Genomic DNA, 26483 nt, shown 5'->3' with positions numbered 1-26483 from the left:
TTAGATAATCCTAAAAATTAATATAATTATTGAAAGAATTCAGTAGTCCTGGCTGGTATGCCTCTGTGGATTGAGGGCCAGCCTGTGAAACAAAGTGTTACCAGTTTAGTTACCGGTCAAGACACATTACTGAGTTGAAAGCCAGGTACTGAGTAGGTGGCATGTGAAGGCAACCACACATTGATGTTTCTCTCACTCTCTTTCTTCCTCCCTTCCCCTATAAAAATAAAAAAATAAAATCTTAAAAAAATAGAATTCAGTAAAGTAATAAAATAAAAATTATTATCTACCTATCTGTCATGTTTATATATAATACTAACAAAAAGAAGAAGAAATACACGAATTAATTCAATTTGCAATTACAAGAGAAAGAATTACCTATTTAGGAATTAATGTATGGAAAGAGGAAAAAAGCATGTACTACCAAAATTGTAAGATAATGAAAAAATCATAAGATATTGAAAAAATTTACAGACAAGAAAAGTAAAAGAATAAATTGTGTGAAGTTTGATAATTTCAAATTGTTAAAATGCTGTACTTCCCAAGACAATTTACAGGTTTAGTGAAATCCCTCTCAACATGCAAATGTTATTTTTCTCAGGACTGGATTGAATACTTCTTAAATTTATATGGAACCAAAGAAGACCCCAAATGTTCAAAGCAATGTTGAGAAAAAGAATAAAGCTGAAGATCTTGCTTTTAATAGTTTCAAACTATGGTACAAAATTCTAATAATCAAAATAATAAAGTATTTGCACAAAAACAGACACATAAAACAATGGATCAGAATCTAGAGCTCATGTTTTATCCACTCATATATTGATAGGCACTTGGGCTGCTTCTAAATATTGGCTATTATAAATAATATTGCAATAAACATAGGGTTGCATATACATTTTATAGTTAGTGTTTCAGCTTTCTTCAGATAAGATTTTCAGTAGTGGAATTGCTGGGTCATTAGGCAGCGTAATTTTTAATTTTTTGAAGAAACTACATTGTGTTCTGTCTGGTTGCTGCATTGATCTGTATGCTCAACAAGAATGCATGAGGATATGTACACAACTGAATACTTCTCAACCATAAATATGAAGAAAATGTAACAGGGATGGCCTTAGAATATATTGTGCTAGGTAAAATAAGCAAGTCATAGAAAGAAAAATACTATATGAATTCATTTATATTTACAACCTAATGAACAAAACAAACAAATATAAATAGAGTCATAGATACTGAAGACAGACTTACAGATGTCAGAGGAGATGGGCTTAGAAAGCTGCTTATAAACAGAGAGTAAAATGAAGCAGAAAAAAAGTCATGAACAAAGACGAAAATATGGTGATCAAGGCAGGGAACAAGTGTGCGGCAAAGTAGGAGAGGATAAAAACAATTAATTGTGGATAAAAAAGACATGACTTTGGATGGTTAACACAATAATATATTCAGATGATGTATAATAAAATAGTTCAACTGAAATCTATATATAATTATTACTGAATGTCAACCATATGCACTCAATACTAAATATATACATACATACATACATACATACATATTCCTCTACATATTCTTTGGTTCTTGGCCTGGAATTCAAAAACAAAATCCTGAGGTACAATATCTATCCCTAAAAATACAGCATCTGGCAGAATTAACACATGCTTGAGTGTGGTTGGCACCATAATAATATGGGTATAATAATTTATAGTTTAAATTAAAAATTTCACCTAAATTGTCATATGATGTGCTTGAAGGTGCTATTGTTCTGTTACAGAATTACATGCTTATGATTTTGTGATAGAAGCTTTTATAATAAAAAGGGGGGTTATTTGTGCAAGAACCTGAATCAAAAAAATCTTAAACCTTTTCAGACTCAGTTTTCTCACTGGTGAATGGAAATCAGAAACCTTCAAGGTCAATCCTACAATTCTGTCACCTTTGAGAAGACATGAGTTTTTGTTTCTATATTAAACAGGGATTCTTGGGCAATCACCTCTGATCAGCCACAGCTGCCCCTAAGTGAGAGCAGCAGTACCAATCCCCTGAGAAACCCCTCTCTGAGAGGACTCATGGAGGTCTTCCAATGCCTTGAGTCTTTATTCCCTCTTTCATAAATAGAGTCAAGAATATGTATTTCTTAAGTGTCTGATGAGAATGTCTGCCTACCTGTTATTTGGACATATCATATGGTGTACCTTTAACTCTATGTGATCTAGAATAGATAAAGTGGAAGCCTTTAAAATAATAATCCCAAGGGAATAACTGGGCGAGAGAGGGAATGGGGAGTGTGTGGCTGGCTGACATTCTAATTAAAGGATGATGAATCCATCTGTAGTTAGCTCATCAAGGTTGGTCTAATTTGCACCCAGTTGCCAGACACCATAATAGTAAAGTGTCCCAAAGTGTTTATGGAACTAGCCTTCCCATGTGGAAGCATCATTCATAACTAGGTACCACATCACCTATATGGCATGCAACAGAATCCAACACATCCAGCCCAAATTAATACAAGGTGAATACTGGCTACCTTCTTGATAAACAGTGACCCTGCCAACTCTACATTGTCTCTTGGGAATACCCACTCATCTCTATGAGGCTCAGTTTTCTTCTCTGAAAAGTGAGTGTTAGTATATATATATATGTATTTTATGAAATTAATTGGATCATCCAAGACAAGTGCTTACCTGATGCCTGGTTTTACAGAATATGTTGCTGGACCTGTTGTGGTTGTTTCTTTTAGAAATTTCCACTCCTGTATGAAAGCTGTCTGCCTCTTTTCTCAAGGCTTGTTGCCTTTCTGGGTTGGGAAAAAGCACATGGAAATGAACCTGTCATGGAGTTTAAGGTACAATCTCTTCCTGCCAGTTTAGAGATCTCTGGAAGTAGGAGAGAAGGCACAGACCAACTCAGATATTTGGGATAAATTTAGATGGAGTTCCTTCATGCAACTATGGGTAAGATACATTAATATATGCTGTAATTTCCTGAGACATTTATCCACACCTCAGTGAAATAACTGACGCAGTCCTGAGCTTTAGCTTTAGTCAGAGAGTCAGGCACATTAGACATTTTTAAAATTTGTTTCTCATGTCACATATGGTATGTTCACAGTCTTCTGTGCACCTAGAAAAATGGCCTTAATGCTGACTGGAATAATTAATTACAGGATTATGTAAAAATTTTAATGAACTTTGAGTCTTTAAAAAGGAGTCTTTTGGACTACTGACCAAGATGGAGGTGTAGGTGGAAATACTGTACCTCCTCAAACAACCAAATTTAATGACGACAAAGGTTTAGAAACAAAACCACAACCAGAACAGAGAGAAAATTGAATTGTACAGAAGTCCAACAACAATGAACCATTCATCCAGACTGAAAAGAGAGGCAGAGTCGGTGGCCAACAGAGAGGGGTCACAGCAGGAAAAAGCAGTGGCTGGCAGACCTAGGTATGGGGAGGAAACAAGCAAACCCAGTGAGGTACGCAAGACAGATGGCTGACTGTGGACATAGTTGGGCGCAGATAAACCAGGCAAAAAATGGGCAGTGAGAAAGACCGAGCAACCCAGGGCCCCAGCAATAGGAAATAAAGCTTAAAAGCACTGATTGAAAAAACTTGCAGGGGTTGAGGTGCCGGGAGAAGCTCCCAGCCTCACAGGAGAGTTTGTTGGAGAGAACCACAGGATCCTAGAACATATACAAGGGAACCAGCACCAGAAGGGCCCAATTTGCTTGTGGGAAGTGGCAGAGGGGTTCAAAATCCATGAGAGAGCAGAGCAAGCACCATTGTTCCCTCTCTGACCCTGCCCCCACATACAGCATCCCAACCCAGAGACATGGGTTGCCCTGCCCTGGTGAACTCTGCCACTCATATGTAACAGACGCGATTTGACCAAAAAAATCATGGCTCAAATGCAAGAACAAATCAAACCCCCAGAGCCAATACTTTTAAGTGACCAACAGATAGCCAACCTATCAGATGCACAGTTCAAAACACTAGTGATCAGGATGCTCACAGAACTGGTTGATTTTGGTTGCAAATTAGATGAAAAAATGGAGGCTACACTAAGTGAAATAAAGGAAATTCCACAGGGAACCAATAGTGATTGAAAGCAAACTGGGACTCAAATCAGTGGAATGGACCAGAAGGAAGAAAGAAACAACCAAACAGAAAAGGAAGAAACAAGAATTCAAAAAAATGAAGAGAGGCTTAGAAACCCCCAGGACATCTTTGAACATTCCAACATCCGAATTATAGGGGCACCAGAAGGGGGAAAGGAAGAGCAACAAGTGGAAAACTTATTTGAACAAATAATAAAGGAGAACTTCCCCAATCTGGCAAAGGAAACAGACTTCCAGGAAGTCCAGGAAGCTTAGAGAGTCCCAAAGAAGTTGGACCCAAGAAGGAACACACCAAGGCACATCATAATTACATTAGCCAAGACTAAAATGAATGAGAGAATTCTAGAAGCAGCAAGAGATAAGGGGACAGTCACCTACAAAGGAGTTCCCATCAGACTGTCAGCTGATTTCTCAAAGGAGTCCTTGCAGGCAAGAAGGGGCTGGAAAGAAGTATTCCAAGTCATGAAATGCAAGGACCTACATCCAGGATTGCTCTATCCAGCAAAGCTTTCATTTAGAATGGAAGGGCAGATAAAGTGCTTCTCAGATAAGGTCAAGTTCAAGGAGTTCATCGTCACCAAGCCCTTATTCTATGAAATGTTAAAGGGACTTATATAAGAAAAAGACAAAAAATAGGAACAGTGAAAGGACAGCAAACTCACACTTATTAACCACCAAACCTAAAACAAAAGCAAACTAAGAGGACAGCTAGATCAGGAGCAAAGCCACAGAAATGGAGATCACATGGAGGGTTAGCAACAGGGGAGGTGGAGAAAGAGAGGAGGGGATAAGGTACACAGAATAAGTAGCATAGACGGTGGGGAGGAAATAGACAGGGGGACGGCAAGAGTAGTGTGGGAAATGTAGAAACTAAAGAACTTATGACACATGGACATGAACTAAAGGGGCGGGGATGTGACGGGGAGGGGGTGTGCAAGGTGGAGGGGAAATGGGACAACTGTAATGGCATAATCAATAAAATATATTTAAAAAATTAAAAAGGGAGGACTTCCGCCAAGATGGAGGCATAGGTGGAAACAATGCCTTCTCCCACAGCCAAGTTTGAATACAACAAAGATTTGGAGAACAAGGACACACCCAAAGACCAGAAAACTGAATTATACGGAAGTCCGACAACTACGAACTGTTCAACGGGGATGGTAAGAGAGGCGGAGCCAGCAGCGGAGCTGGGTCGGGCCGGAAAGATCCCCTGACCTAGGTGCTCAGGCAGCCCGGAACCAGTCGGGGTGTGGGGCAGACTGACTGCGGTCGCACGTTCGCACACAGTGAGATGGACCACGCAGGCCCCAGGGGGCAAACCCAGTGGTGGAGGGCTGACGGTGGTGGCATGCTCGCGTGCAGTGGAATGAAACCCGTGGGCCTGGTGATGGGGGTGGCTGCGGTGCCCGTGGAGGCCGAGGCGACAGGCGGCAGAGGGGACACAATTGTTCCTCTTTGACCGAGCCCCCACATACAACGTCACAACCCAGCGACTTAGTTGCCCTGCTCTAGTGAACACTTTCGGGCTCCGATCCTGCTACATAACAGGCACAAACAGCCCAAAAGATGGCGCAAGAAGAACTCAAAGTCCCAGAGCCGATAACTCTCAGCGACCAAGAAATTGCCAGCCTCTCAGAAGCACAGTTCAAGACACCGTTTATCAGGATGCTCACAGAACTGGTTGATTATAGTAACAAATTAGAGGAACTTATGAAGACTAAACTAATTGAACTGAAGGGAGATGTCCAGGAAACCAATAGCGATGGAAAGGAAACTGGGACTCAAATCAATGGAATGGACCAGAAGGAAGAACAAAACATCCGACCAGAAAGGAATGAAGAAATGAGAATTCAAAAAAATTAGGAGAGGCTTAGGAACCTCCAGGACATCTTTAAACATTCCAACATCTGGATTATAGGGGTACCAGAAGGGGGAAAGAAACAGCCATGAGTGGAAAACCTATTTGAACAAATAATAAAGAACTTCCCCAGTCTGGCATAGGAAATAGACTTTCAGGAAATCCAGGAAGCTCAGAGAGTTCCAAAGAAGTTGGACCCAAGAAGGAACACACCAAGGCACATCATCATGACATTAGCCAATATTAAATGAAGGAGAGAATCCTAGAAGCAGCAAGAGATAAGGGGACAGTCACCTACAAAGGAGTTCCCATCAGACTGTCAGCAGATTTCTCAAAAGAGACCTTGCAGGCAAGAAGGGGCTGGAAAGAAGTATTCCAAGTCATGAAATCCAAAGGCCTACATCCAAGATTGCTTTATCCAGCAAAACTTTCATTTAGAATGGAAGGACAGGTAAAGTGCTTCTCAGATAAGGTCAAGTTCAAGGAGTTCATCATCACCAAGCCCTTATTATATGAAATGCTAAAGGGACTTATATAAGAAAAAGAAGATGAAAAATATGAACAGTGAAAGGACAGCAAACACACAGTTATTAACAACCATACCTAAAACAAAAGCAAACCAAGAGGACAGCTAGATCAGGAGTGGAACCATAGAAATGAAGAAGACATGGAGGGTTAGCAACAGGGGAGTGGGAGGAGAAGGGGGGAGAATGCACAGAAAAGTAGCATAGATGGTAGGTAGAAAATAGATAGGGGGGAGGGTGAGAAGTGGGGGAAATATAGAATCTAAAGAACTTGAGACACGTGGTTATAAACTAAGGGGGGGAGAATGGTGGGGGAGGGAGTGTGCGGGTGGAGGGGAATGAAGGGGGGGAATAGAACAACTGTAATGGTATAATCAATAAAATATATTTTTAAAAAATTAAAAAGGTTTTTTCTTTTCTTTCTCTTCTTTTTATGAAACATGGGTTAGAAAGGAGATCATGGGGTTAGGTGTTAGGCGGGTCTGGTATCACCCTGGATTCAAGTCTGTCTGAAGATATTTTCTCTTTTTGTCATTTTCACCTCAGCTCTGGCCTACCTTTGGTGCCCTTCAACCTTCACTTCACCATCATTAACCCGTGCAACACAGAGGACATAGGGCAAGAATCTAAAGACAGACCATAGAGTCAGTTGTACAAGCCTGGGGAGAGTTCCTGCTAGAAACAGTCCACTTTCTTAATTTCCAGCTTTCAGTTCAAAATGATAGGAATAATTTTACAACTGACACTAGTAAATTATATACATTCAAATACTGAATGTGCTTATCATTTTCTCCATTGTAATAAATACAGCAATTTAAAAAGCACTTTTCTCAAAAGACTTTTAATTTTGTAATTGAATTATTGGTGTCACATTGGCTAATAAAATTATATTGATTTCAACTGTAAAAGTTTATAAGAAATCTGTATATTATATTGTGCTTTTACTACCTTACATTTGGTCTTTAATTGTAGGGGACCGGTTTGTTTTAGTCTAGCAAATGTGACTCTGCTCTACAGAAAACCTACAGAAGCAAAGTGGTGGGCAGGAGCCAGAACTTCAAACCAAGTTTTCCCATGGGAATCAGGTGTAGAAAATGCATACAGACTGTTATGGCTTACTCTTGCTAAAACTCCATCATCCTCGTCTAAAACAACAAATATGTATTGTATGTCTTCAAGGTAACTTCCAAAGCCTGTGTGAATTTTCCCAAAAGCAGAGCTAATCAGCTAGTCGCCATTCCCCTCTGCATGTTATTTTCATTTCCTTGATTGTACCTAAAATATAGACAATAATATTCTATGTAATAGATAATAAATCCTTCTCTGATGTAAGACCTGAGAAAAACAATAAAAGCTTGTCTAGGCAAGGGTCAAGGCACTCTCCTCTTGAAGGAGTGGCTGAGGCATTCATAGACACTCTTCCCTTGAGAGAGTAGCCGTGCTGTTCCTTTTCTCCACAGGCTTGCTGTTGCCTGTGCATTTATTCTTATCTTCAGTCACAACAGGTGGACTCTGCTGCCTGGAGTTCGCCACACCTTTACTCATGATAAAACATGATCTTCAGAAAGACATTTGATGTTGTCAAATGGAAAGTTCATTAAAACAAGAGTTGTGTTGGTGTATAAAGTCCTTTATTAGGCTGTGTTCCATGGAAGAGTATAGGACTAAGCATGGATTGGAAGATAAAATGCTGGTTACTTTCACATCTGAGAATGTTAATAGATAAAGGCATTGGCAGTGTGAGTTTCCATTGGAAGCTTTAGAACACAGCTGAAATTAATTTCTGCATTGCACTTCATGTACTGTTATTTCTCTTCATGTCATTGGAACTGCAATTACACAGAAGTGTATGGTTCAGTCAGCTGTGTAGGTAATACTGGGAAGCACATCAACACGGACACAACTGTTTGTGCAGTGGTTTCATTGTTATGAGAAAACCCTTCTGCAACGTGTATAATGCTATTCAAATATACTATTTTCAGTATGAGATGAGTACTAGTGGAGTCTGTAATAATAAAAAGGTAGTGAAGTGTTTGAACACCTCAAAATCACTTGGAAATATTTCGTACCAAGTGGGTTTTTGGGAAAACCCATCTGCAGCATTTATAATGCCATGTAAATTTACTCATTCATTACAAGATGAATACTAGTGGTGTCTGACATAATAAAATAGTGGCAAAGGGTTTGAACATGTAAAAATCACTCAGGAATGAGAATATTTCACAGGAAGTGGATTTTTGGGAAAACCCATATGCAGAGTTTATAATGCCATGTACTCATTTCAGTAGTAGATGAATACTAGTGGTATCTGTGATAATACAGGCTGTTTTCAGGAGATCTGTCAATGTATCTTTATGAAATATCGTCAGTTTTGTGGTAAGTTTAATAACCAAACTACTGCTGAAATCACTGTTCCATGTGTAAAAGAGTGAATTGATACATAGGACTATGTCAGTTTTAAAGCAGAATAAGCTTCTGGACAAAAGCTTTCTGCAATGTATTCTTCCAAGCACTAAAGTACACCCCAACTATGTCATGCATGTACAGTCTATTACATGACTTGGAATATACATGATTGTAAAAGTCTAAGTAAATATGAACATAGTCCACTTTTCATGTCTAAGCACATTTCACTCTGAAAAAAACATAGTGAAGTGTTTGATCACCTTCAAATCACTCAGGAGTGAGCATATTTCATACAAGGTAGACTTTGTGAAAAGCTATCTGCAGTGTTTATAATTCCATGTAAATGTAATCATTTCAGTAGGAGATAAATACTAGTGGAGTCTGAGATAATATGTACTGTTTTCAGATTTGTTGAGGTATCATTATGAAATATGATCACTTCAGTAGTAAGACTGATAGCCAAACTGGTGCTGAAATCACTGTTCCTTGTGCAAGAGTGAATGGATGTATAGGATGATGTCAGTTTTGATGTAGTGTAAGCTTATGGACCACAGATTTCTGCAATATGTTCTTCTAAGCATAACAATACACCCCAACAAGGTCATGTATTTACTGTCTACTACATAACTTGGACTATACAGGGTAGTGAAAGTCTAAGTAAATATGAACACAGCAGTCCACTGGTTATGCTCCAGTGCATTTCACTCTGATAAAACAGTAGTGAAGTGCTTGAATGCCTCCAAATCATTAGGGAACGAGAATATATAGTACAAAGCACATGTTCTGGGAAATGCATCTGTAGTGTTTATAACGACATGCAGAAGTACTCATTTCAGTATGTGATGAATTCTACTGGTGTATGAGATCATAATGGCTGTTTTCCGCACATCTTTTGAAGTATCTTTCTGAAACATTATCACCTCAGTGGTAAGTTTGGTAGAGAAAGAGCTACTAAAACCATGGTTCCATGTGTCAAAGAGTGAATGGATGAATAGGACTACGTCAGGTTTGAAATAGAATAAGCTGCTATACCAGTTTTCTGCAAAGTATTCATCTCAGCAGAAAAGTGTAGCCCAATTAGGACATTTATGTACAGTGTATTACATGACTTGGACTTTCCAGGTTTTTGAATGTCAACATGAATATGAACATAATAGTCCATTTGTCAAGTTTCAAGTGCATCTTACTCTGAAAAAAATTGTAGTGAAGCCCTTGACACACTGAAATCACTTGGGAATGACAGTATTTCATACGAAGCTCATTTTTGGGAAAGCCCAACTGTAGTGTTTATAATGCAAATTATGTGTACTCATTTTATTATGTGATGAATTCTAGAGGTGTCTGAGATAATAAGTGCTGTTTTCAGCAGATCTGTTGAAGTATTTTGTGAAATAGGATCACTTCCATGGTAAATTTGATAGCAAAAGATCTACTGGAATCACTGTTCCATGTGCAAAAGAGTGAGTGGAATGCTTCACAAATTTGCATGTCATCTTAACCAGAAAGAAGAGGGGAGAAGGATAATATGGGATAACAGGGGACCGGCCATCAAGGAACATGTATAAAGGACATATAGACAATGCCAAAGTGGGTAGCTTCAAGGGTGGGAAGGTGGGTGTGGTACTCTGAAAATGGAGATAACTGTACGTAAATGGTCAACAGTAAAAAAGAAATCATGAATGGATGTACAAAACTATATCATGTTTTAAGTAAAATAAGCTTCTGGACCACAGTTTTCAGCAATGTATTCTTCCATGAAGAAAAGTGTACCACAACTAGGACATGCATGTACAATCTACTACATGTCTTGGATAGAGAGTATTGTAAATGTTAAAGTGAATATGAACATAACAGTCCACTTGTCTTGCTCCATGTGCATTTTATCCTGATAAACCTGTAGTGAAGAGTTTGAACATCACAAAACCATTTGGGAATAAAAATACATATATAAAGTGGGTTCCCTGAAAATACATCTACAGCATTTATACGCCTTGGACATGTACTTATTTCAGTATGCCATGAATGTCAGTGGTATCTCAGTTAATAAGTACTGTTCAGTAGTGTAAGTAAAGACCTGTTGAAGTATGTTTAGGAAATATCGCTTCGGTGGTGAATTTCATTGCCACAGAGCTATTAAAATCACTGTTGCATGAAGACAACAGTGAACGAATGCATATGAATATGTCAGTTTTGAAGTAGAATAAACTTTTGGATCACAATTTTGGTCAGGCAGGGGAACAAAGCAGCCAAGATATTAGGAGACTTCCTAAAGATAGAATGAGGACTCAGACTATGACAAAGCTGAGGAGGGTCTTTCTCTCCCTTCTCTAAAGTCCCCTAAGTCCTTCCCTGATGGCCCTTTTTGTGGCTGTGCCTGGCTTAGGTTTTCCCTCCTTTGAGGGATCTTACCCATCACTGACTACCCAGCCATCTTTTGGGAGCAAGCAGGGTGAAGTGAGGAGGGCAGGGGCTGCATTCCAGCAAGGAGGATAGGTTCTGTCTCCTTAGTGTCACATGGCCCCAAGGCCTTTTCACTCAGCCCTAGATGTGGGACTCTTTTGTCCGTTAATGGGTTTACAGTCCCTGAAACCAGGCAGGATGGGTCCCAACAAAAAACAAAGTAAGAGGAATCACAATCCCTGATATCAAACAATATTACAAGTCCATTATCACAAAACAGTCTGATACTGGCTTAGGAACAGACACACAGATCAATGAACAGAATAGAGAGCCTGGAAATAAACCCAAGTCTCTATGATCAATTAGTATTTGACAAAGGGGGCAGAAGCATAAAAAGGAGTAAAAATAGCCTCTTCAACAAATGCTATTGGGAGATATAGACAGGAACAAGAAAAAAAAGTGAAACTCAACCACCAACTTACACCATACACAAAATAAACTCAAGATAGATAAAAGACTTAAATATAAGTTGTGACACAATAAAAGTCCTAGAGGAGAACACAGGCAGGAAAATCTCAGATATTCCATGCAGCAATATTTTCACCAATATGTCCCCTAGAGCAAGAGGCATACAGAAAAGTATAAAGAAATGGGACTTTATCAAAATAATAAGCTTCTGCACAGCTAAATAAAACATCAGCAAAATGAAAAGGGAAAATATATTTGTCAATTACAACTTGGACAAGGGTTTGATCTCCAAAATATATAAAGAACTTACATGACTTCACTCCAGGAAGAAAAACAAATCCAATTAAAAAGACCCCTCCTCCACATACAGTACCACAATGCAGTGATGTGGGCTGCCCTGCCCTGGCTAGTACCTAAGGCTCTGCCCCTTACTACCTAATAGGTATGTCGAGACAGAAATATGGCCCAAATGAAAGAACAGATCAAAGCTCCAGAAAAAAATACAACTAAGCAATGAAGAATAGCCAGCCTATCAGATGCACAGTTCAAAGCACTGGTAATCAGGATGCTCACAGAAATGGTTGAGTATGCTCACAAAATAGAGGAAAGAATGAAGGCTATGAAAAGTGAAATAAAGGAAAATGTACAGGGAACCAACAGTTAAGAGAAGGACACCAGGACTTGAATCAACAATTTGGAAGAAAAGAAATAAATAAATAAATATCCAACTGGAATAAAATGAAGAAACAAGAATTCAAAAAAATGAGGAAGCTCTGGAACAACTTTAAATGTTCCAACATCTGAATCATAGGGGTGCCAGAAGGAGAACAGGAAGAGCAAGAAACTGAAAACTTATTTGAAAAAATAATGAAGGAAAACTTCCCTAATCTGGCAAAGGAAATAGACTTACAGGAAGTCCAGGAAGCTCACAGAGTCCCAAAGATTGTATTCAAGAAAGCACATACCAAGGCACATCATAATTACATTTTCCAAGAGTATAGATAAAGAGAGAATCTTAAAAGCAGCAAGAGAAAAGGAGATAGTTACCTACAAAGGAGTTCCCATACGACTATCAACTGGTTTCTCAAAAGAAACTCTGCAGGCAAGAAGGGGCTAGAAAGATGTATTTGAAGTCATGAAAGGCAAGGACCTATATCCAAGATTACTCCATCTGGCAAAGCTATCATTTAGAATAGAAGGGCAGATAAAGTGCTTCCCAGATAAGGTCAAGTTAAAGGAATTCATCATCACCAAGGCCTTATTATACAAAATGTTAAAGGGTCTTATCTAAGAAAAAGATGATAAAATATATGAACAGTAAAATAACAACACATTCATAACTATCAACGACTGAATCTAAAAGTATATGAACAAAAACATAGTAAGCAAACAACTAGAACAGGAACATATTCAGAGAAATGGCAATCACATGGGGGGTAATCAATGGAGAGGGAGAGGGGGGAGAGTGGGGGAAAAGGTATAGGGAATAAGAAGTATAAATGGTAGGTACAAAATAGACAGGCCGAGGTTAAAAATAGTATGGAAAATTGAGAAACCAAAGAACTTATATTTATGATCCACGGACAGGAACAAAGGTGGGAGAATGATGGTGGGAGGAGAGTACAGGGCAGAAGGGCATAAAGGGGAGAAAAATATGGGACAACTGCATTAGCATAATCAATAAAAAACTTAAAAAATGGGCAATGGACATGAACAGATACTTCTCTAAGGAGGACAAGAAAGGGCACAGAGACATATGATAGGATGCTCAGCATCACTAGCCATCAGAGAAATGCAAATTAAAACCACAATGATTCTTAGGGTATAATCCCAACAGTGGTATTTCTGTGTCAAAAGGCATTTCCATTTTTAGTTTTCTGAGGAACCTAATTGAGAAAACAAACAAGCAAGCAATATACAACCAGAGACATTGAAATTAAGAACAAACTGAAAGCAACCAGAGAGGAGTGGGGAGCGGGATAATGGGGGATAATAGACAAAGGGCCATCAAGGAACATATATAAAGGACACAGGGACAAACCAAATGGGGTAGGAGGCACAGATGGGTCAGGTGGGGTGAAAATGGAGACAACTGTACTTGAACAACAATAAAAATAAATAAACAAATACTTGCAAAATTACTTTTATAGATATTCACTAAGAATTGGTAACAGTTACATAAAGGTTCAATATCATGAACAATAGAAATTTAGCCATCTGAAAAAAAAATAAAACCATAACGAGATACCACTTCACACTGATCAGAGTGGCTATCATAATCAAATCAAGAAAGAACAAATGGTGGAGAGGTTGTGTAGAAAAGGGAACCCCAGTGTACTGTTAGTGGGAATGCAGACTGGTGCAGCCACTGTGAAAACACTATGGAATTTCCTCAAAAAAACTAAAAACTAAACTGCCTTTTGATCCAGCAATTCACTGCTAGGATTCTATCCTAAGAGCCCTGAAACACCAATCCAAAAGAACCTATGCACCCCAATGTTCAGAGCAGCACAATTTACAATAGCCAAGTGCTGGAAGCAATCTAAGTGCCCATCAGTAAATGAATGGGTCAAATCATTATGGTATTTACACGATGGAATTCTATGCACCAGAAAGAGAGAAGGAGCTCCTACCCTTTGCAACAGCATGGATGAACTGGAGAGCATTATGCTAAGTGAAATAAGCCAGTTGTTGAGGGACAAATACCATATGACCTCACCGTTAACAGGAACCTAAACAACAAAACAAACAAGCAAGCAAAATATGAACAGAGACATTGAGATCAAGAACAATCTGATAGTAACCAGAGGGGAGGTGGGAGAGGATAATGGAGGGAAGGAAGAAAGGTTTTTCAGGAACAACTATAAAGGACACAAGGACAAATCCAAGGAGTGGGTGGAAGCAAGGGAAGGAGGTAGGGACAGCTGGGTTGGAGGAGAGTGGTGGGGGTGTGGGTTAATGCAGACAACTGTAATTGAACAATAATAAAATACTGTTTAAAAAGAACAGGAACAAGAAAAAAAAAGAATCCTGAAATCAATGAAAAGAAACCTATGCTCCCCAATGTTTATAGCAGCACAATTTACAATTGCCAAGTGCTGGAAACACCTATGTGCCCATCAGTAAATGAATGGATTAATAAAACACAGTACCTTTTACAACAGAATTACTTCATAGCAGAAAAGAACTCGTACCCTTTCCAACAGCATGGTATGAACTGGAGAGCATTGTGTTAAGTGAAAGAAGTTGTGTGGTGAAAGATAAAGTCCATATGATCTCACCTGTAAGTGGAACCTAATCAACAAAAGGAACAAATGAGGAGAGCATCTTTTCAGTGATTGTCACACATTAGTCCATGTAGTAAATTGTGTCAGTTGTCTAGTTTCCAGTGTCTAGTGTCAAATGCCTAGTATCTAGTTAATTCTATTGGCTAGTGCAGTCCAGTGCCTAATGTACAGTATTTAACGTCTGGTTTGTAGTGTCTAGTGACTAGTGTGTAGGGGACAGTCCTCTGTCTAGTGTCTATTATACTGTTATGAGTGTGCAGTGTTTAGTGAAGTGATTTTCAACTGGTTTGCTGCCAGAACTTTTAAAACATGCAGTATCTGACTATTTTGTCAGAGGCACTGACTTTTTTCCTTTGATTGAAAAAAATGACAACAATCAACACAACAACAGCTGTCTGGTGTAAATTAATAAAAATTGTACTTATTTTTAAAATTTTAGAGCAGCAAAAAATATATTTTGTGTGTGCTTCAGAATTTTAGTAATTACTTTATGCCAGGAGATGAAAAAGGCTGAAAATTGCTGCTCTAGTGTACAGCACATATTATCTAGTCTCGCATGTTAGAGCATCTAGTGTTAGTGTCTATTGTACAGTGTCTAGTGTACAGATTCTAGTTTGTAGTGCACTGTGTCCAGTGTGTAGTATAAAATGGCTAGTGTAGTGTCTAGTGAGCAGGGTACAGTATCAAGGTACAGTGTCTAAGGTTTACTCTGTAGTATCTGGTGCATAGTACCTTCTGTTTAGAATCTAGTGTCTATGCTACATTGTCCAGTGTAGTCCTCAGTACAGTGTCTAGTATCTGGTGTACATTGTTTAGTGTCTATTATCTACTGTACAGTATCTTCTGTCTAGGTCTAGTGCCTTATCCTGGTGGTTGCCCCCACTGCCACCACACTGGGGGGTAGTGGGGAAGGTGGAGGTAAGGGATATAGATTGGCATGGATGCCATCCTCCTATGGATGGGACTCCCACCTTAATATTAGGCCGCACCACCCACTAAGAGGGTGAAGTGAATACCCACCTTCCAAGAAACAGGTTGGGAATCTCACCCACGGCTGTTGAATAGACAATAGGGACGGGGATGAGAGCCCAACCCCCTAAGGATCTGCCTTGGGGCATAGTGAAAGACCTACCACTTAGCCACTGGTGCAGGTCCACTCCCCTTGCCCCCATCCAGAGGTGGAGCTGCTGATATCACATGGAAATAGATTAATTTGCAGAAGTTGGAGATGGGGGTTATGGGAAAGTGTGGGGGGCACCTCAGGCTACCGAACATGGGCTGCCCCAACTGCACTGAGAACAATGCTTTCCTCCCTGGTGGGGGCAGCTCCCCATGTAAATGCCATGCTTCAGCCATTGCAAAGGGTTTGCCCAGTTCACTGAGGTAGGTAAGGGAATGCCCCCATGTCCCAAAGGGGTGCTTTGTGTACCCCTTTATGGGGAACAGACCTCCTGAAGAAGCACAGAGGCACCCCTTGATCCACAAGAAGGGCAGGTGCCCCTCCTCTGGGGGGGCTGTGTCCTGTAATAGTGTAACCAAAAACGTAGTTTGGGCTGCTTGCCACAATGAAAGCCCAATTTGTGAAACAGGTGTTGGTGCAAAAGGAAAGAGGTTTCTTTAGGTGCTGCTATGTAGGAGAATGGAGAACTTCCATCTCAAAGACCATATCCCTTTCCTGCCCAAGTGTGCAGTTCTTACAGAGATAAGGAGTCAGCTTTTCTTTTTCTATCTAATTCTTTCTAGCTTTTGATGTGCTCAGTATAAGAACTTCCCATGCACCATTTTAACCAATGGGGGAGACTCCCTGACACTCCTTGACTGCAGTATCAGTGCCAGTTGTGGGGAGGGCAGCAGGACCCACCATCAGAAAGCCTGGAGATGCCACAGCTCTCAGCCTGCCTACCATCGCTGGACATGGTGCCTTGCACATCCAAGGGCAACTGGTTGGAGTCTGTAGGGCAACCCTTAATACCCATGGCCAATATCTGGTTAGCCATTGCCTGGTTTGCACTGGGTTGCGCTCATCCTGCCACTACTACCTGTGCTCCAAATGACCGTCTAAAGTAACAATAGCATTGAGGACGCACTCACCCCCACCGACAGGCTCAGGGAAACCTGTTGAGGTCATCCACTCCACTGTGAGCGTGGAACCGGCACCACCCTATCGAGAAGCAGGATGGACCAGCCTGGAGATCTCCCCAGTCCTGAAAACAGGGCTCCTGTACTGGGTCTCGATCTTCCCCTTGAAAGAGTATGGGTGCCCCAGGCCAGGACAGATCCCAGGATCTTCTTTGATCATAGGGCCACACCCTCTGCCACTGGGTGTAATGGAGAAAGCAGAGAATGTCGGGGTGCCCTGTTCAGGGTGCAGGATTTGTCTTCATGCAGGAAGAGGCTACCTCCTCCCCTGTTGAGGGGTGAGAGTGGGAGGGGGTTAGGAAGGACCTAACCTTCACTGAGAGGGCAAAAGCTCCCACTTCCCTGGGGTGGGCATTTGCCTTAGCAGAGAACCCCACATGTACTGTGGGATGGGCTCGCAGGGGCGTAACAAGCCCATGGGTCCAAGGCCCAGGGCTTCCAGAAGAGCAGGCTTCACATTTGCATGGGGGACACCCCGTTTATTGTGGATGATATTGTAAGGCCAGTCGCTCATCTTGGGTGAGGGCTCCTGTCTTATTAGCACAGGAAAGCCTCCTACATTGTGATGGTAAGGCAGGGGCTGCTTCTTCTGGGGTGCAGAGCTGATGCCTTAGTGTAGGGGGCCACCCTATCCTGTGCAGGTAAAAGCAGGAACTCTACCATTCACGGGTAGACGATCTTCTACCTTCATTCAGGGAAAAATCCCTTTGCATCATGAGAAAACTAGGGAAGGTGGAAGAACCCAGGAACCAATACCACCTCTGGAGTGGGGGTGGGCTGGGGCAGCCCCTTTTGGAGACCAGGTCTCCCATTACTGTTACTGTAGACAGTCAGTTAGGGCAGTAGGGAGTTTCCCCCATTGGCCAAGATAGTGGCAGGGAGAAACATTTACTCTGAGCTGCTGAAAGCTAGAGATATGAATGAACAGGGCCCGAGCTTGCCCAAAGCTAAGAAGATAATTGGATAGGAAAAATGTCCTTCTTTCCCTTTCCCTATCTCTGTAAGAACCTTGGACTTAGCAGAGATTGAGATGGTCTTTGAGACAGGGTCCTCCATTCTCCCAGGTTGTGTAGCACACGAATAAAATCCCTTTTCTTTTGCACTAGCACCTGACTCACAAGTCTAGCTTTTTGTGGTGGCAGGAAGCCAAGTCTCTGTTTTGTTCAGTTAGTTTTTGGTTACTCTGCCAGACAGCATGGACCTCAGCAAGTCCATGCTGCACACTAACACTAATTCTACATGGAAGAACACTCATGGTATAATCTTAGTCACTGAAGCTCTACTATATCCCATCCTCCAACACCTACGTGAAGGGACTCATTATAGAAGGGATGCTTTAATGGACTGTTATTCAAAAATCTCCTAGACGATAAGGCAGGTACTACAGATTCAGTGAAAACCACATGAATCTTGGAGACTCCAACCTACAGGGAAGACAAGAAAATCAACCATACAATAAAGATCCTGGATACAATAAAGAAAATGTGCTAGGAAACACATTTGAAATGGAACCAGGCACTCCCTGTTGCCTCACTCTGGATTAGGACTTAATCCAGAAGTGGGCTTAAATTAAGGCCACTTGAAATAGTTTATGGGAGACTCTTTCAAGCATCTGTTTCAGGAACACGCCCTTTAGATTTAGAATGTGAATAAAAAATCAAGCATATGACATCTAAGGCAAACACTAACAACTTTGTACAGATTTATTCACTGCAGGTCTGTTTATCTATCTGACAAGCCCTTACACCCATTCCAGTCAGGAAACTGAGTTTTAGTAAATACCTGAAAGACTCAAGGTTCTGAACAGTAGTTAGCCAAGCAATGGGCTGGTTGCTATGGCATCCTGCTGACAACCCACTCTTCCCTAAAGCACACAGGAATCAAGCCTTGGATCCACCACACAGTGGATAAAGTGGGTGTTACACAAGGACTCGTATTTCGCTGCTGCTGTTGATACTATAAGAGAAAGTTGGACCTGCACTACTGAAGATTTAAAATTCCTCTTTCAGAAAGGAACAATGCCTCCCAAAGCTAAATGTCAATGCTACTTTTTATTTTATTCTGCATTTCCCAGACAGTTGGCTTCCTTGGTAGATTTATCCTCTTTTTGGGTGTGCCACCTAGAGCCCACTCAGGGTTAGATCATGGGGATCCTTTAGTCTATTCACTTTCTGACTTCACTACAATTCTCCCTGAACTACTAGACATACCCCTCAGAAAACACTTGTTTGCACAGTAGGTCTGACTTTGAAAGCCCATCTGCAATACCATCACTTGAAACATGAAGTAGTCTACTAGCTTTGTTCAGCAGTGCTATCCTCTAGACACCATATATGCCACCTTCTGAAGCCAGCAATCGTTCTTCCTCTGGTAAAGGCTTCCCTCCATTAATTCTCTCTTCCTTTATTAGATAGGAAGAATTTCTGGCCCCAGGAATAGGTAAGACAGCAGGACGTAACTACACAAGATGAGACCTTCATCCATTTACCCTGGTAAGATTACAAGGGTACAGAGTTTCGAAGTGGGGCACTGTTACCTTAGACAGAGCACAGGGGAGTCTCCCCCACTGGCCAAGATGGTGGTAAGGGGTGGTTCTTATACTGAGCTGCCAGAAGCTAGAAAGATAATTGGATAGAAGAAAAAGTCCTTCCCTTCCCATCCCTACAAGAACCTTAGGCTTGACCAGAGAGACTGAGAGTCTTTGAGATAGGAGTCCACCATTTTCCTAAGTTGTGCAGTACCTGAACAAAACCTTTTCTTTTGCACCAGCACCTGCCTCATAAGTTTGGTTTTTTTGGTGGCAGGCAGCCAAACCTCCATTTTGTTCAATTACACTATTGAGTGGTGGTTACCCTCTGTGCTGCCAGGGAAGGTGTGACAGGTGATGGGAGGTCCCCTTCCTTGGGTGGGGAATGCCACTAGAGCATGGGGACTACCCCTTCTGCCATGAGGGTGCAGTAGGGCCACCAATGTTTGAGGGATGGGTCTCAAGCCATAATTGGAGATCATTTCGCTTCTGCAGAAGTGTGTGACCCCCTTGTCTGAGGGGTGACACTTCAGCTGTTGTATGGGAACTGACCCCTCCACAGAGTGGGAGGATGGTGGGAAGGACCTCATCACCCACTCCACCCCCTCTGCTACATTGTAGTGTGGGGTCTTCACTTCCAAGAAGCAGGGCTCCTGCTGCTGCAAAGGCATGCACCATCCCTGCAGCAAGGGAAGCTGTGTCTCCCATTGGGGGAGCCCTCCTTGGGGCAGAGGAGGGCACAGACTGTGTTCCAAAGTCCAAGATTCTGGGGGCTTTTCTCTCTGCCTAAAAGAGTGTCTGGTGCTCCCTCTCTAGAGTGAAGGGTTCCCAATGTAAACCAGGGGCTTTAGACTTAAGTAAGGGGTGGGGGGCAGGGCCTCTTTCTGGACAGCAGGCATCCCCAAGATCAGGGGGCTTTTTCCCTTGCATGGGAGGGGAAAGGGGCCACCTTCCAGGACACAGCCTTCCCAAAGTTCTGCCAGCCAAGGCTACCACCCCAGTGGAGGGGTGGTAATGCTGAGGCAGAGGCCGGGCCTCCTGAGGGCTGGGCTAACTCTGTTGCATTAGGGGCTCTCTCTAAGGGCACAGGGGGAAGTGGCCCCCCTCAGGGTTCATCGTTCCCAAAGTAGATTGGGATCAACCTCCCCAGCACAAAAGTGCAGAGGTTCTCACTCTGGAATGTATAGTTACCAAAGTAGATCAGAGTGCACCCTCCTCTGTGAGGGGATGTGGAAGCACAACCCTTTAGGTGTGCCTGGTTCCCTCCTTAGCCTGGAATGGTGGAATACATTCTCTAGAGCTCAGGGTTCCCTTTGCAGCCTGGAGTTTTTTACTCCCTGGTGAGTAGGGGGCAGAGGACTCCCTCCCATCGGGAGAGGCTCCCTCCACAGCAAGGTCTCCTTCCCTACACAGTCTTACTTTCTAGAAAGAGGCTCCATCTTTAGAAAATAAGGGATGGGGCTCTAGAGAAAGGGAGAGAAAGACTCCCCTACTAGAAAAGTTCTCTCTCCTTAAAGAGGGAATGGAACCCCCCTTTCCCTGCTCTCTACAGACCAGGCACCCACTCTACAGAGAAACTCTCTCCCTAGAGAGGGGAAAAGAGCCATACTCCCTAAAAAGGGGCTCCCTTTTTTGAAAGAGGGAGGGGTTTCCCTTTCAGAAGTAAGTTCTCTCCCTAAATTTGGCACCCTACATAGAGGGACTTCATCTCTAGAGAGACGGAGTGAGCCTCTACCCTAGATTGGAGCCTCCTTCCTAGAAAGATTTTCCCTTCAGAAAGAGAAGCTCTTTCCCAAGAAAGGGGCTCCCTACTTAGAGAGGAGGGGAGGGCTCCTCCATAAAATGGTGCTTGTTTCCTAGCTAGGGGAGGGGAGCCCCTTTTTCATTCAGTAAGCTCCCTCCCTAAACAGGAGCTCTCTCCTTAGAGAAGGGCTCCCTTCCTAAAGAGGGGGTAGGATTTTCTGCCTAAGGAAAGGGCTCTCTCCCTAAACAGGGACTCCTGCCTAGAGAGGTGGAGGGAGGGCTTCCTTCCCCAGTGAGGAATAGATATCCCCTTCTGAGCATGGGGCTCCTTCCATACCGCAGGGGGCTCCCATTGAGTCATACACAGTTCCTTTCATAGCACAAGAGAAGGGCCTTATCCAGATTGGGGGACCTCTGGAGCACAGGGCTCTCTCCCTAGTATAAATATCTATCCCTCAATAGTGAGGGAGATCCCTCCTCAGTGAGGAGCCAGGGGTTACCCATCCCTCTGGAGGAGCTCCCTCATTAGAGAGGGAAAGGAAGCCCCCTCCCTAGAAAAGGTTCCCTCCCTAGAGTGGGGATCCTTTCTTAGGGGGAAAGAGTCCTCTCCCTAGAGAGGGGCCCCCATCTCTAGAGAGGGGATCTCTCCACAGCAAAGGAGTCTCCTTTCGGGGGGTGGTGGTGGCAGGAAAGTGGGGTTCCATCTGCAGTGTGGAGGCTCCCAACCTCCAGAAAGTGGGGTTCCATCTGCAGTGTGAGGGCTCCCTCCCTAAAAAGGGCTGCCCCCTTAGGGTATGGAGTGTACTCCCTAGTGAGGGTGAGCAGGCTCCCCTCTAGGAAGGAGCTCTTTCCGTAGAAAGAAGGAGAAAGACCCCTGCAAGAATAGGCTCCCTTCCTAGTCTGGACTCCCTCCCTCCCTACAGAGATGGAGGGAGCACTTCCATACAGACTGGTTTTCCAACCTAAAGAAGGGCTTTCTGGAGAGAGGGGAAAGGAGCCCTTCCCCTAAAGAACAGGCTCCTTCCCTAGAGAGGGGCTGCCTCCATAGAGGAAGCCTTTTTCTCTACAAAGGGGAAGAGAGGCCCTCCTTAGAAAAAGGACTTTCTCCATAGACAGGGCTCTCTTCTTAGAGTAGGGCTATCTCTCTAGAGAAGTTTGAGGGAGCCTTCTCCATAGAGAGAGGGCTCACTCCTTAGAGAGGAGCGACATCCAGGGGCTCCTTTCCTAGAGAATGGTGCCCTTCCTAGAGGAGAGTGAGCCCCCATCCTAGAAAGCAGCTTACTCCCTAGAGAGGGGCTCCCTCCTGAATGAGTGGGGCTCCCTCCCAAGTGAGGGGGAAGTGGCCTTCCAGAATGGCACACTTCTCAGAGAGGGTTCACCCTCAAGGAGGGCAAAGAGTCCTCCCCACCAGGTGAGGGGCTTCCACTCAAGGGAGGGTAAGGAGGCCTCCCTCCCTCCTGAGGGCTCTCTTCCAGCAAGGCAGTGTGGGGAATCTCCTTTTCTCAAAAGGTACTCCAGCCTGAGTGAGGTTGGCCTGACTTCCTGTGGTAGGGCCACAGGGGCCTCCCTCACCCCAGAGGGGCATCCTCCCTAAAGAGGGTGAGATAGCTTGCTCCATAGAGAGGGGGCTCCCTCTATGGAATTGGACTCTATTTCTATAAGGGGACTTCCTCCACAGAGAGAGGGGGAGCACCCTTTCTATAGAAGAGCTCACTTCCAGAAAAGGCTTCCTAGAAAGAGTTCCCTCAGTAGAGAGGTGGTGGGATTCCTATACCTGGACAGGGTCTACCTCTATAGAGGGGGACTCCCTCCACAAGGAAGGGAACCTTTCCTAGAAAGGAGCCTCTGCCTGAGAGAAAGGGTCTCCCTCAGCAAAAGTTCCCTTCTGAGCAAGGGAGCCCCCCTCCCTCAGAGGGATTCCCTAAAAAGCAAGACTAAAACAGCCCCTCCCTACATAGATCTCTCCCTAGAGAGATGCTTCTACCCTAGAGAATGGCAGTGAGCCCCCATACTAGAGTGGGGCTTACTCCCTAGAGAGGGTGAGGCAACTCCCTCAGCAGCCCCCTCCACTGAAAGAGCCCCCTCCATAAAGAGACTCCTTTTTTAGAGCAGGGATTGAAACCCCTTGTAGACCGGGGGGGGGGGGGGGGGGGGGGGGGGGGGGGGGGNGGGGGGGGGCGGTGGTGGGGCTGGGGGTGGAGCCCGATCCCTCAGGGGAAGTCTTTTTTTAAAACGTGTGTTTAATTTTTGAGAGGGTGAAACATAGATGCCTCTCGCTGGCGCCCTGACTGGGGACCCAACCTGCAACCCAGGCAAGTGCCCTGATGGGGAATCCAACCATCCAATCCGTGACATTGCATTTTGCGGAACCAAGCCCAACTAACTGAAAGACACCAATCACGGCGGGAAGGGAAGGGTCTTTTCTCTAGGGAGTGGTCTCCCTTTTTAGGCCCGGGGTAGGGGATGGGGTGGGAGAGATCTCCTCAGTGGGGAGCTGGCACCATTCTAGCAAGAGCCCCTCAGTAGGTGGACTCTGAGCCGTCCTTCTCTAGGAAGAAAGATCCAGTCTACAGAGGAAGGCCCCTCCTCCCACACCCCCTTGCTTGGGAAGATATGCCATTACTAGAGTCCTCTTGCTGGTAAGGGAGCCCCGCTCTCCCTAAAAGAGGGAGTCCCTTTTCAGGGCGGAGGCTCTCCTCTAGGAGGGAGCCCCTTCTGTATGGAGTTATCCCCCCTCTGGAGTGGGGGGAAAGGCCCCCTTCCCCCTCTCAAAGAAGGGTGCCCCTCTCCAGTGAAGTAGCCCCTCTATGGGGGGGGAGGAGTTCCTGTTTAGGGAGAGGCTGAAGTTCCTTTGTAGGGATTGAGTCCCTCTGCAGGTAGGGAGCTTACCTCTTACAATTTTGCAGCCAAGGAATGGTGGCGCTCTGAGGCGCGGGAACCCACCTCTCATAATCGTGGCGTTTGCGGAAGTCCCTGCCACGCTTTGCAGGACATGCTTCTGCCCTTCATAATCATGGAGGCCTGCACTTTGCAGGACGTGCTTCTGCCCTTCATAATCATGGAGGCCAGGGCGGGGCGGAGTCTAAAAGAGGAAGAAGGGCGGGTCGCTGAGGAAGTGATCCTATGACTGAAAAGATGGCAGCCTTTCCCTGGTAAGGAGCGTGTTGCCCCTGAGCTTCGGGAGGCGTTGTCATTGGTTGTTTCTTTTCTCTGCCCTCGGTGTGTTTTGTGCATGTGTGAGTTGCTCCTCTATTGGGAGCTGGTGGAGTCTCCCACCCAAATCCCGGGTTGTCCTGACCTAGAGGAGCTCCGTTTTTGGTTTTCTCCTGACACCTAGAGAAAACTCAAGTTTCCGGCTTCTGCTTTGGGGGTTGGTGCGGGTTTTAGGGGCGCTGGATGCAAAGAAGGGTGGACTCAGCTCCGAGTGTGGATAACTCGAGAGCTACTCAGTTCATCTAAAGGAGACTTGGTTTCCTCATTTGCAAAGAGGCCGCCGCTGTCCTACTGTAAGGGGCCCTGCGCTGGGTATTGGGGATGCAAAGCCCTCAGACTACTCTTTGCCCTCAGGGAGCTGACAGTTTCATGGGGAATGTGCACACAGTAGAATGCTGTCCAAATAAAGCATTTGAATGAGGTACAACCTCACCTGGGTGCACTGACTGGGAAGGCTTCAGGGAGGTAGTCTAAAACTGCGTTTTGCAGGATGTGTAGGGGCTCATCAAGCAGTAGGGACTGGGCCCTGCGAAGGCTGCCAGGCTTAGCAGGGCTTTCCTATCTGGAGTGATTGGTGCTTCAGGCCCCAGTGGGTGCTTTGAGTGCTGGAGAATGATAGGGAATTGTGATGGTGATAGTGGGATTATTTGGGGATTGAGATTCCTCCCTTTTGTCTCAAAAAGGAAGATAATTTTCTGGTTTTTCTTTCCAAATGATGTGAAGTGGTTTACATTGAATGAGTCAGTGAGGAAATGAAAGAATATACAGCCCCAGACCTTTGAGATAATCAAGGCAGACCTTGGAAATTTTGCCGGTTGGGTTCCAGACCACTGCAGTAAAGTGATTTGTAATCAGAATTTATTAGTGGAGGGTCTTGCCTTCAGTTTGGGCAAAAAACAAGATTTGTGAAGCACAATAAAGCCAAGCACAGTAAAGCCAAGCGCAATAAAATGAGGCTTGCCTGTACCTGGCTACCTCTGTGGCTACCTCTGTGTCTTCCTTCCAAAGCTCAGACAGCCTAAAGCAGGTTTGGATGCCACTGAGCTCTTCTAGCCCAGAGTTTTCTTTGACCCTGTCATGTGAAGCAGCTTTTAGGGAACCATCCAGGCTTAAGCACAAAAACACCTGGCCTCAGTTATCTGGAATGTTGTCATCAGAAAATTCAGGAAGTTGCTGTTTTCACCTCTGCCTCCCAGTATGTTTTTACCTTTGCCGTTTTTAGTTTAAATTACAAACAGAGGTGCCATTAGCCTTTAGCATCTGGGGTCTCCGAAGTTCCTAATTTGGCCATGCTGTAGACATTTTTCTGTGTGGTAGCACACAGTCATCATTTGGTTTTCTGATGTGAGGCCCACAGAGGAGAACTGTGTTTCTACCATTGTTTTTTTTTTTTTTAAACATACCAAGCCTTTATTTTGTGCCAGGCACTATGCTAAGTGCTTAACTTGCAGCATCTCCTTCAACTCATAACAACCTTGCTTTTCAAATGAGGAAATGAAAGCAGAGGATGAGGACGTTTTTTTAGTCATAGAGCCTACAAGGAGTGCTGAGGTTTTCAGCCCAAGCCTGGGAACTTCCTTACTCATTGTCTTCAGCTGGACCTCCAATTCTGGACTGAGGTTTCTGGGTTGTAGGTTTCTCAAGTCCTGCTGCATTGTCATGGGTCTCTCCAAAAGCCCCCTTTCACAGATTTGTCTCTGATATATTTTGGCCTAGCCTAATGTGTGAAATGTCCAGCACACTGCATCACATTTCCTGTTTACTCCTGTGTAACAGCACCCTAAAAAGTGCCACCCTTTGGAATC

At 43.7% G+C, this 26483-nt stretch overlaps 1 protein-coding gene and 1 long non-coding RNA gene across 5 annotated transcripts in view; one reads left to right on the top strand and one right to left on the bottom strand.

The window, feature by feature from the left end:
• Window positions 1-46: 46 nt before the first annotated feature.
• LOC118994479 (uncharacterized) lies at window positions 47-24456 on the bottom strand. Of its 2 annotated transcripts, none has more exons than XR_005068056.1 (3): window positions 24355-24456; window positions 14964-15063; window positions 47-217 (listed from the first exon to the last, which is right to left on the bottom strand). It is a non-coding gene; the product is annotated as an uncharacterized LOC118994479 (long non-coding RNA). The 2 variants fall into 2 exon arrangements; XR_005068055.1 differs by lacking the exon at window positions 47-217 and adding an exon at window positions 2671-2791.
• Window positions 24457-24522: 66 nt separating this feature from the next.
• Window positions 24523-26483, top strand: part of VPS35L (VPS35 endosomal protein sorting factor like) — a 168678-nt gene continuing 166717 nt past the window's right edge. For all 3 annotated transcript variants that reach the window (XM_037057109.1, XM_037057108.1, XM_037057107.1), the window contains exon 1: window positions 24523-24617. In XM_037057109.1, coding sequence (XP_036913004.1) covers window positions 24589-24617 — 29 coding nt within the window. In that variant the 5' untranslated portion in view covers window positions 24523-24588. The remainder of the gene's footprint in view (window positions 24618-26483) is intronic.

Source organism: Sturnira hondurensis, unplaced genomic scaffold (assembly GCF_014824575.4).
Source record: "Sturnira hondurensis isolate 20B ecotype Veracruz unplaced genomic scaffold, ASM1482457v3 Scaffold0009372, whole genome shotgun sequence".
In the NCBI taxonomy this organism is placed as follows: Eukaryota; Metazoa; Chordata; class Mammalia; order Chiroptera; family Phyllostomidae; genus Sturnira; species Sturnira hondurensis.
This window is presented reverse-complemented; position numbering and strand designations above follow the sequence as displayed.